The sequence below is a fragment of the Crocuta crocuta genome, unplaced genomic scaffold (genome assembly GCF_008692635.1).
Source record: "Crocuta crocuta isolate KB4526 unplaced genomic scaffold, BGI_CrCroc_1.0 scaffold273, whole genome shotgun sequence".
Taxonomy (NCBI): domain Eukaryota; kingdom Metazoa; phylum Chordata; class Mammalia; order Carnivora; family Hyaenidae; genus Crocuta; species Crocuta crocuta.
The window spans coordinates 6277541-6288763 of record NW_027529425.1 but is presented as its reverse complement, the minus strand read 5'-3'; the positions used below and the strand labels follow the sequence as shown (position 1 = coordinate 6288763).

Genomic DNA, 11223 nt, shown 5'->3' with positions numbered 1-11223 from the left:
CCTCTGCTGTCTTCCTGGTCTGGCCTTTCCCGGAGCGCTACTTGGCTGGGATCACACAGGGGGCGGCTTTCCAGACGGGCTTCCTTCACGCAGGAACACGCATCGAAGGTTCCTCTGCGTCCTCCTGGCTTCACGGCTCACATCTTTTCAGGACCGAGTAACATCCTGCTGCCCAGATGGACTGTGGTCCATCCACCAGCCACCCAGGGGCATCCCGGCGGCTGCCCGGCTCCGGCAGTTACGGATAAGGCCGCTGTGAACACCCGCATGCGGGTCTATGTGCGCGCATGGTCTCCCATCCCGGAGTGTGATGCTGGACCGCACGGCGGGACCGGCTCGGTTTTGTAAGACGCCAGAGCCCCTTTCCCCATGGCTGCGGCATTCTGTGTCCCCGCAGCTCCCCATCACGCCAGCAGCTGGCGGTGACGTGTCATGGGCTGTGGCCCTTCCTTGTTGCCGTGGAAGTTCAGATTTAAACACGCTAATTTTGCAATTCCTAAGGGACACCCAAGTGGGGGTGTCCAGTAGAGGGACAGGCCGCACACATAGCTCTTCACTGGATGACACCCGCCAGGCTATCAGGGACGTCCCCACCATCTGGTCGCCGAGCGGGTGGCCTTGCCCAGGGCGCTGGCTCCACCCTCCAGTGCAGAGGCTGTCCCCAAAGCAGTGGGGGTGGGGTGAGTAGTGGGGGAAGGTAGGCCAGCGTCCCCCGCCAGGGGAGCTGAGGCCCAGGCTGGCCCAGGACCTGCTGGGTGCTGTGCCTGGCCACAGGGGCACCGGGGAGCTCATTCACGCAGAGCAGACGAGGCAGAGGCCCTTGCCCTTCCCCATCTGCCTGTAGACCCGCTGATTACATTATGCGACTTCCTCACAACTCCAATTACACACCCAGTTGATGGTGTTGCCCTTTATTACCTGACACCGAGAACAAACAAACAGCATGGGGAGAGAAGAGCCTGGGACAAGCGGCAATTACAGCGCCAGCTAGCTTTCCACAAAGGCCGCTGTCTGGAGGCAGCGCAGGAGGGTGGGCCCGGGCCCTGGGAACTCTCCTGCCGCAGGGTCCCCGGGGCTGTCTGCACTGCCGGTGAGACAGGACTTAGTGTCTCCATCGTTGAGGCCACACTGCCCCCACCTCCCGCACCGGTGGCCCCACCCTGAAGCCGCCTTCCCTCCCCAGCCTTGCTTCCCTCCCAGCCTTCAGAGGCGCACGGACCCTCAGTCAGCGATGGAGAGGTCCATCCAGCTGCTTTGCACAGCCCCCCTGGGTTCAACCGGCCCTTCTCAGGAGAGTCTACACAGACGTGGTCTGCACACGACTCCCTGGCTCAGGGCCTCCGGCGGCTCTCACAGCCATGCCATCTCATTTCACAGGTGGGGAGCCGAGGGTCAGAGAAAGGACGTCAGGCCCTGACCGCCCGGCTGCTAGGTGACCCCCACCAGGGCCAAGCCTTCCCAGGTCTCCTCTGCCTGCTTTGCCTGCCCCAGGGCACAGGACTCAGGCTCCTGCCTTTGACTGAGGGCAGACACCTCAATCTGGGTGGGCAGGTCAGCATCCGTGGGGCCACGGGATGTGTGGGGCTGTTCCTGTTTCTCCACCGGGGATGGTTCTGCCTGGACAGGCAGAGGTGCCAGCGTGGGTGCAGGTCAGTGGGGCTGATGCCTGATAATGGCGTCATCAGCGCCACCGCAAGCCATGGGCGCATGACATGCTCCAACAGGCTTCGTGCAGGCACAGGATGTGCCTCCACGCTGGCCTGGGGCAGGGTGATCAGCCTCACGTGCGAGCCAGAGGCCAGAGGGAGAGTAGGGGAGGGTCGCAGACCCTGGCCCCGGGCACATGGCTGGCAGCAGAATAGGGCCCAGAAGCGAGCAGAGCCTGATTCTACCTCGGAGTCCAGGCTCTAGGGGTCTCTCTAATTGGGGCAGTTCTTCCCTCCTCTGCTCAAGAGGCCCTGCCGTCAGGCCCACGGTTAACTTAAATGGACAAACAGAACCTCGTGCAGATGGATCTGAGGAAATGGCCCCAGGGGCTGGGGGGTCCCATCATGTGCCTTTGTCCATTCACGGGGCTGGCCCACCCGAGAGCACTGTACGCCCTGCAAAGCAGACCACACAGCTCCGACCGCCCACAGAGTAGCCACGGAGCCCAAGGGGCCACGGAGCAAGGGAATGCTCCCTCCTCACCCTGGTGCTTCCACCACATGGACACCCTGCTGGGTGGGGGGGCAAAGAGTGGGCACAGACCACTTCAGGGTGCAGCTGGGCTGGACGGCAGAGTCCCAGAGTCCCTGAAATCTCACTGCAGTGACGTTGTGGGGATTCTGGCCCAGAGAGATGGAGTGGATCTTCCCCACTCCTCCCTCCCAAAGACAGCTAGGTGCTGGGGGGAGGGCACGCAGCAGAGCTGGATGGGGGAGGGGAGAGGCCTGGGACCTGGGGCTCAGGCAGGACTTGTGACCGCACCTGGCAAAGGAAGGTGACGTAGACCCTGGTATGCAGGCCCCAGTGTGGCAGTGGCAGGCGGCCGGGGTGGCCCATGTGTGTGTGCAGTGGGGTGCTTCCTCCCTGCAGCTGGGCCACACAAGGGATCCCCTGAGAGTCCTCCCTCCCCAGGGACAGTGAGGAGCAGCCGAAAACTCACCTACCAAGGCAACGTACAACCTAAAGCGATTCCAGCAAAAATGAAAACCTCCATGGCTTTTCCTTGAACTCCAAAGANTGACCTAAGCAAAAGTCGGACGCTTAGCCGACTAAGCCACCCAGGCGCCCCTAACTCCAAAGAATAATTCTAAGCTTAGAATAAGAGAAGGTGAGAAAGTCCATAAGTGGAAAAAAGTAACACCTTGCTTTACATGGGATATTAAACCATATTTTAAAGTTACAATTGCTAAAAGCAAGCAATACAGATAACTGAAATAAAAAAACCCCAGAACACGTGAATACAGATCCTATTCTGTATGAGAACTTAGCAACCTGCGGAGCGTGGAGTTATTACGGGGTAAATCGTGGTGGGGCGACCACCCAGTGATACGGGAAGAGGTCAACTTAGAGCCTTTCTGACCTTGCTCCACACACCAAGATAAGGTCCAAGCAGAGTAGATCTTTAAATATAAAAAATAAACCAAAAAAAAAAAAAAAACCCAGAAGAAAATAAATTTATGAAATCACAAGAAGACTTAGTAAGCATAAAAATAATGGAATTAGTAGAAGACACTTTTAAAAGTTAAACCTTTCTATATAAATTCATCACGAAGGGAAACTAGAAGCTTCTACCCAAACTGAGTACAAAGCGATCGAGGAGCACGGATGTGGGGAGACCACGGCGCAAGGGGCGCACAGCGTGTCCCTCCCTGTCAGTGAGCAAAAAGCGCACACTAAAACGAGGTGCCATTTGTGTGCAACATTAAAATGCCACTGTGTGATACAATTGACAGTTTTTGGTGTACAGGTCTGCACGGCCACCGCCTCCAAGACCCAGGAGGGCTGCAGCACCCTGGACAGCTGCCTGCCTTGCTCTGTGCCCCGCCCTCCCCGCCCACTGCTAGGACAGGAGGCTGTGCTCCCTCGGCGGGCTACTGTCCCATTCCCCACTCACCTGGGAAAGGGCGCATGGCTGCCAGTGGTCTGTGGGGAGCGGGTGTGGCGCCGCTACACACACAAACTCAGTTCTGGGATAGATGACAGTGTGGACCCAAGCCTGGTGAAGGTGCTCAGCTGGAGATTCGGCCCACAGGCCCTGAAGGACAGAGGCTGTGGGGGCTGAGGACGGGACCTGGGGACTAGCGGATGCTCACCGTGCAGGACCTTTTCGGCCGGATCATGGGGTGTCTCCCACTTCGTTCAGAGCCCCTCTGACTCCTCGCCTCAGTGCTTCCTCATGGATGCGCTGTGCTGGACTCACACCCAGGAATTTCATTCATGGACCATGAATAGAAATGGCATCAGGCTGCTGATCTCAGTGTTCACACGTCTGGTACATAACACACAACACATGCACGCACTCACGTGTCCTATAAGCATGGCTGGCAAGGCTGTGGGATATGAGACCATCTGGGTCACAAAAATTCACGAACTCACTTTATCAGTTTTCTTGTCTGTTACTTCTTTGATCTGCCAGTCAGGCCTCTGCTTCCACCTGCCCCACCTCTATGCCTGCTCTTCCCTGGCCGCCTGGGCCGGGACTTCCACCGTGGCTGATCAGGGCGCCGTAGTCACTCTGCCATCTCTCTGGTCTGGGCCAGTGTGGGGTCGGTCGCTGTCAGGTCCGGCGTCAGGAGGCAGCACTTGCAGACGTCAGAGTGGCTGGCGGAGCCCCCTCTTTATTTACTTTGCTGAGAGTTTTCCTGAGGACTGAACTTTGTCAAATTATTTCAACCGATATGTGAGTCCTGGAGTAAATACAAAAATAAATTCTTCTAGGTCTCGTTTTCTGTCTTGTCACTGGTTTTCAAATTAGGGTAACACGTGCTTCATACAATGAATTAAAAAGGGCTCCTTCTTCACTCTGAAGAGGTGGCAGAACTGCTGTTCATTGTTCTTTGTTTGGCAGAACTCACCAATGAAAGCACCTGGGCCTGGACACTTCTGGAAGCTTCCTGACTGTGGATCCCACGTGTGGAGCAGGTGCAGGGAGAGCTCTACAGCGGTCTGGGTGTGCCAAGGTCGGCCACCGGCACTTGTTCCGATCCTAGTGCCCCCTCCCCAGGTGAGAGGCCATGAAGCCTGGGCCAGGTGCAGTGAGCACTAGGTGCAGACAGAGCTGATCAAGGAGCCCTCACCTGCTGGCTCAAGAAGCAGGCCAAGAAGAAATCTGCTTTCTTCCTTTTCTCATGCTCCCCTCCCCAGGGCCCTGGACAACCCCACGGAGGTACAGGTGTGGCTGGGCGGGCACTAGTATCTTGAAAGCCACAACCTCAAGGAAGAGGGGTGGAACCTCGCCGCTCTCCCTGTTGCACCCCACGGCGTAGGCCTTAGTGCTGATGCCACTGTGGGAAGTGCACAGCAGGGCAGGGAGGGCAATGCCCTGGGTGTCTGACCTGACCAGAGGCCTTAGGGAACCAGAAACCGCGGGGCATCAGGAGAGGGGACCCTGGAGGGCACGCCCGGCACCCACATGGGCCGCAGACAGTGTGCAGGCCCTAAAACTGACCTGGTGTGGAGGCCCAGGGCTCAGAGGGCACGGGAGCCACTGCCTCGGCCCAGCTGCACAGACCGCCTGCTGCAACCAGCCGACGGGATTAACATTCTCCGTGGGACTGCAGAAAGACCTACCATCTCCTACATGGCATTCAAAACCTCTGGAAAACATCTAAAATTAAGCAGCCCTTGAAGAACCAAGAAAACACAAACCTGCTAGGAGACACATAGCCAGCAGGTGCCAAACCCCCAAACACACAGATGCTGGAATGATCAGGCAACACTTTACAGATGCTCACAGGATAGTACTTAGCTTGTCACGTCTACTCAGAATCAGTACTGTACCTACAAAACCGGCTGCAGAGGCCACGTCAGCATACAGGCCCCCGGGCCCCAGGTGCTGCTGCTGTCCCCTCCTGTCACCTGTGGTCTGAGTGTCTCACACAGATGGCAGGTCACCCGAATGGCTGCAGATGGCTCATCAGAAACTACAGAGGCCAGAGCTAGAGTGGCAATGTCGATTTCCTCAGTGCTGACAGAGTCCCTGACCCGGAAGCAGCAGGGATGTCCTTTGGGAATAAGTGCACGAGAGGTGTCACCACACAGTGGAGCCCCAGGAACCTGTTATGGCAGGTGTACCCTGGAAGAAACACCTGGGGAACAAATAGCAGGGGAACCTGGGGTTTCAGGAACGGAGAGAAAGCAACAGAATTCTAAATGTCTAGGTAAAAATCATGGACTGTTTTTCTCCTCTTTGAAAGAAGTACGACAGTTAAAAGCAAAAAATGTAACATTTTACAGCGGGGCTTTCAGTGTATATAGAGGAAATACCTGTGACCAGTACCACGTGGGGGTGGGCGGGGGGAAAACTGTGGTAAGACCTTGGCCTTGGTAAGACCTTGACCTTCCAAGTGGTAAAGTATCAGTTGCAAGACCACTGCAAGTTTCGTGTGTAGATTGTAAGCCCTAGAGAAGTCACTATAGAAAGTATCCAAGGAGATGTAATAAAAAAAAAAGATGAAATGGAATACTAAAACATGTTCAAATAACCTGGAAATAGGTAGAAATGGGAAAACAGGAATAAAAAGAAGACAAGAAAAACTAATCATAAATAGCAGGCCTAAATCCAAATGTATTAAAAAATTACATTAAATATAAACGGTCTAAGCACATTGATTAAAAAGCAGAATACACAGTCTCACAAAGTACACACAGAACATGTACTAAGATAGCTCAGTACTGGCCATCAGACAAATCTTGAATTAAGAAAAAACACAAGATACTATACAAAGCATATTCCTTAAACATGTAAAGGAATTAAACAGGAAATCAGTAACAGAAAACCACCTGGAAAACCCCCAGGTATTTTGAAATTAGAAACACACTTCTAAATGACGTATGAGTCATAGAAGACAGCTGAAAGGAAATCTGAAAAATTCTGAACTGAACAAATAAAAAGCTATGACATACTAAAATCTGTGGATTCATCTAAAGTAGTCCTCGGATGGAAATTTATAGCACTATACATTTATATTACAAAACAAAAAAAGATCTCAAGTGAGCGATCTAACTTTCTCTTAAATGAAAGAGCAGGAGCCAGAGAAAGCCAGAGCAAGCTGATGAAAGGAAATCACAAGGAAATAAGCAAATAAATAAATAAATAAATAAATAAATAAAAAATAAAATTTGAAAACAAGTATCAATATGGAAAAAAATCAATGAAACCAAAAGCTAGGTATTTTAAAGACTGATCAAATATATAAATCCCTATCAAAACTGACAAACAAACAAAAGCGAAGACAAACTGCCAAAATCAGAAAAGAAAGAAGGGTAATAGCTATACACTCAGCAAAGATTATAAAATTAATGAGAAATAGTACAAACACTTCTTACTATAAATTTCATGACTTAAATGTAAAGGATCAATTCCTACCAAACCCCAAAAACTGCCAAAATTCACCCAAGGAAAAACAGATAACCTGATATTCCTATGGTCTTAGACCACATGGGGCGTGTAATGCAAAGTCACAGACTGGGCGGTTTATCGACACGAACTTGTATTCCTCATGGCTCTAGAGGCCAAGGAGTCTGAAGGTACTGGCAGGTTTGGGGTCTAGTGAGGGTCCAAGTATTGGCTCAGACGGAGAGAGGGAGTGCCCTGGTCCCATTCCTGGGGGCTCCGCCCTCGGTATCTTATCACCACCCAAGGCCACCTGCTAACACCATTACAGTGGGGGTGAGGGTTGCCATATAAATTTTGTGGGCTGGGGTAGGGGGCCAAACGTTCAATCCACTGCCCCTGTAACTATTCCACGACCCCAATCTACAGATCCAGATGGTGTCCAGCAGGTATCTACAAAACCATTAAAGAAATAATGCCAATTTTACACCATCTCCTCTAGGAAACAGAAGAGGAAGGAACATTTCCCAACCTGTTGCATCATTAGGGATAAGCAAACCAGACAAGGACAAGAGAGCTCAAGACGAATGAGAACAAAGACACAAAAATTACTGATAAAACATTAGCAAGTTGAATCCAGCAACATAAAGAAAGGAAAATATACCACAGGCAAGCGGAATTTATTCCAGGAATACAAGGCTGGTTCAACACTGAAACATTTCACCAGTAACCCTCCCCACTGAGAGTCTGAGAAGGAAAGAGCACATTATCTTATCCACTGATGGAGATGCAAACTTTAACATCCAGGATGATCAACATCTTCAGTAAACTGAAGAGTAGAGGGGACTTCCCCAGCCTGACCAAGGGCACCTACACTCGGCCCAGCTCACAGCACCACCAGGACCAAATGCCCAGGAGATGAGGAGCAGCTGGGATTCTGGAACAGACAGAACGTGTGCAGAGATGAGGACTGAGGCCGGGGCGCCTTCGCTCACCACGACTCCGCCAGGAGCGCTGGCCCGGGACTAAGGCAAGGACACGAAATGCGGGCTCGCAGGTTTTACAGGAAAATATAAAGCAGTCGCTATCCACAAATGCCATGACTGCAAGGAAAAAAAGAACAAAAACAAAAAAAGAATGAAACCCTCCCCAAATTGATGTGTGAGTTCTGTGAGGCCACAGGCCCCAAGACCAAGCGTGTTTAAACACAAAGCAAGATGGGCTAGAAATGCTAAAAATGGACGCACGCGCACTTAAGATCGCTGTAAGACTTGAAAACAACGGCAAGGTAACACGTAACGATGTACCCATGGGGGAGTACGCAGACGCCTGGGAACTGCTGATGCCAGAGATGCAGGCAAGCTGGGGCCAGTGCAGACACTCTAGCTGGGGGACACTCACCACCTAAATGTGCCAACTCTCCCCAAGGCGACCTGCAGGCTTAATGGAGTTCTCGAGGAAGCTGTGGTGGGACGCTCCGCTGCACACGCAAGAACAGTGCCCACCAACAGCAGCACCCGTGGGGACGCACGGCCATGGGTCACATGCAGACAGGGGGCCAGGGCCAGGTTTTACAAAGCCAACCACGCGCTCACCAGGGGCCCGGCCCTCTCCTGCCTAGAAGCATGCCTGAGGACTCGGGCCAGTGCTCCCACAAGCACTGGTGTGGCCGTTTCCATGGCCCAAGGTTTGGTAACAGTGTATCTGGGAGTACGTTCAGGGCCGACATCAGCTGCTTTGAAGCCTCTTTGGCGAGGTTCATTTCTGCCCCAAGAATTACACCACTCAGGCACTGGCCAGCTGCTTCACAGACACAGCCTTCCTTCCCTTCCCACCTGCTGCCAGGCTGGGGGTGGAGGTTGTCCTGCAGGGCAAGGGGGTCAGGAACACCCTGGACTGGGACCCTCCTGCAGCTCCCAGGACTTATCTGGGGTGCGGGATGGAGGCAGCGGGAGAGACCTACACTGCTCTCCGGGTCGTCTGGGCATGCTAGTCTCTTCCCACCGGGATGGCGCATTCCTGGCTGGCACAGGGCTGGGCACATGTTGGGGGGGCAAGGTCAGGTGACCCCTGCCAGGAACACCAGCCCGCAAAGTTCAGTGGAAGCCCGTGCCTGGCCACCTTGGTCTGCCTGCTCTGAGGCCAATTCCCACAGCTCTTCCCTCGCTCTGTCCTGAGGGCAGGGACAGGCCCCCTGATGCCGAGGGGTCCAGCAGGTGTAGAGCGTTGCCGGCTAACGGAGCATGTGTCTCTGCCTTCAGGGCCTCCGGGAGGCCAGCCAGTCTCCTCCATGCTGGCACCACACCCTCAGGGACAATGAGGCAATGGAAGCCGGGTGTGGCTGTCTTGTCCGAGGGCATGGGGGCAGCAGTGACGCAGCCCGTGTCTCATGGAGTCAGTGTTGAGATTTCTGCCACTCCGCGGCACCCAGCACCTAGGGAGTTAACTCTTGGCCCATGACCCGGGGACCTTCCCGCCTGCCCCGGCTGAGCCAGCGCTGGCCAGAGCAGGAAGGGGGAGGCCTCGTAAGCCTGCAGACAGGATGGACGGTGAGGGAAGAAGAAAACTGCTCTTTGTGCCCCAGCCCCCGTGGTGCGAGCGAGTACCCCAGTCTACCTCTTTGGGCAGAGCGGTGGGCTCTGGGGAGGAGCCATGGCACCCCAGCACCAAGCAGGGAGGAGCCACCGCGCCCCACCACCCACACAACCAGGCAGCGACAAACTTGATCACCTTCACTGTGTTGCTGATGAGATTAGAGTACTTTAATATTAATGAATTACCTAATTAAGCTGCAATTAATAATCTCCCTGGCCCAGCCTGGGTACGGCAGGGGACTGTGTGAGGAGCCAAGAGCCAGGTGGGGGGTTTCTGAGGACTCAGGTGCCTGTCCCCCTGCCAACCCAGGGCACCAGGCCCTGCTCTGGGTTGTTGAGCAGGTCCTTGGCCAAAGATGAGGAAGAACCGGCACCAGCTTTGCCCGTGCAGTAGGTCGCCACCCCGGCTAGCCCGATGGGTCTGTCTCCTCCTACTTAGCAAAGCTGCTCTCCCATCTCTGGTCCAGCTGCCCCCCAGCCCCCAAAGCCACGGCACCCCTGCTCCATCCAAGGGCCGTGCTCCCCTGCAGGGGAGCCTGGGGGCCACTGCATTTCGTAATATCCGCTCAGAGGCCATGTCTGTGCACGGCAGATAGGAACTCGTCTGGACCACCAGCACCTTCATGTTGTCTGCTGGGGGACAGGCCACATTCCCATCAGGTCCATCGGTCTGTGCTAACCCCAGGGTGCCTGAGGGCGGGGGCCACCGCACGCATTTCTGCCTCACCTCTGTCCCGGAGGCCCCCAGCAACACCGTCCACACCGCCACAGGCCTGGGCATGGGGAGGGCCCCCACTCGCGGTGACAGGGCGGGCCGGCCTGAGAGGCCAGGGTGGAGGGTGGTGACGTCGGGAGCGCCAGACACTCTGGCCTGGGGCCTGTGGGCACCAAGGCTTCTGCAGACTTTGCAGACAGCCCTGAGCCTCGCAGGTAGGAGCAGAGAAGCAGGGCCTCTGAAGAGGCCAGTGTCAGGTCATCACACCAGCTGAGCGCCCGCCACCCATTCAATAGCATGTGGGCCATCTGTCTACCCTGGTGCTGAAGCACCGTCCGGGAGGCACCTGACGGTTCCTCTAACATGTTCTCTGGGGGCCCAAGCTGCTGCGGGGAAGAGTAGAGCCCTGTGGGGCTGGGGTCCCACGACCAGGCTCACTGTGCAGCGTCAGCTACTCCTCCTACAGAGGACAAAGGTGGCGCACTCAGTGGAGTGTCCCTGAGAGGGGCCCAGCCACACCCACACACCCCGACCTCCACCAACCCTGGCAGTGGCCTGGTGACCCTATGCCACGAGAAGGGCACAGTGACCCACTGCTTCCTCACCTGTACTCCCTGGTCAGCCGGCCACTGCTGGGTCCAGCGGGGGANGGAGCCTCGGTGCAGCAGGCACCCTCCGGCATTCATGAGCCTGCCCTGCAGTGCCTTTTGCACTCCAGGCTTTGCTTTTAGGCCAACTGCCCCTCACGGGTTTTAGAGTCCAGCGGGGAACAGGCCCTCCCTCCTCCTTCCTCTGGGCCACGGCTCCACCTGCTGGTCGGTTACTTGGGTCCTAAGTCCATTTGTGGAGGAGCCGCCTGGGGCTTGGGGCTG

General features: G+C 55.1%; 1 protein-coding gene across 4 annotated transcripts in view; it reads right to left on the bottom strand.

Moving 5' to 3' along the window:
* MAD1L1 (mitotic arrest deficient 1 like 1) overlaps positions 1-11223 on the bottom strand; it is a 305713-nt gene that overhangs the window by 56693 nt on the left and 237797 nt on the right. For 3 of the 4 annotated variants that reach the window (XM_077758777.1, XM_077758779.1, XM_077758778.1), the window contains one exon: positions 8038-8145. The exons of the other annotated variant lie outside the window; for it this stretch is intronic. In XM_077758777.1, coding sequence (XP_077614903.1) covers positions 8038-8145 — 108 coding nt within the window. The remainder of the gene's footprint in view (positions 1-8037; positions 8146-11223) is intronic. 4 annotated transcript variants of the gene reach the window in all.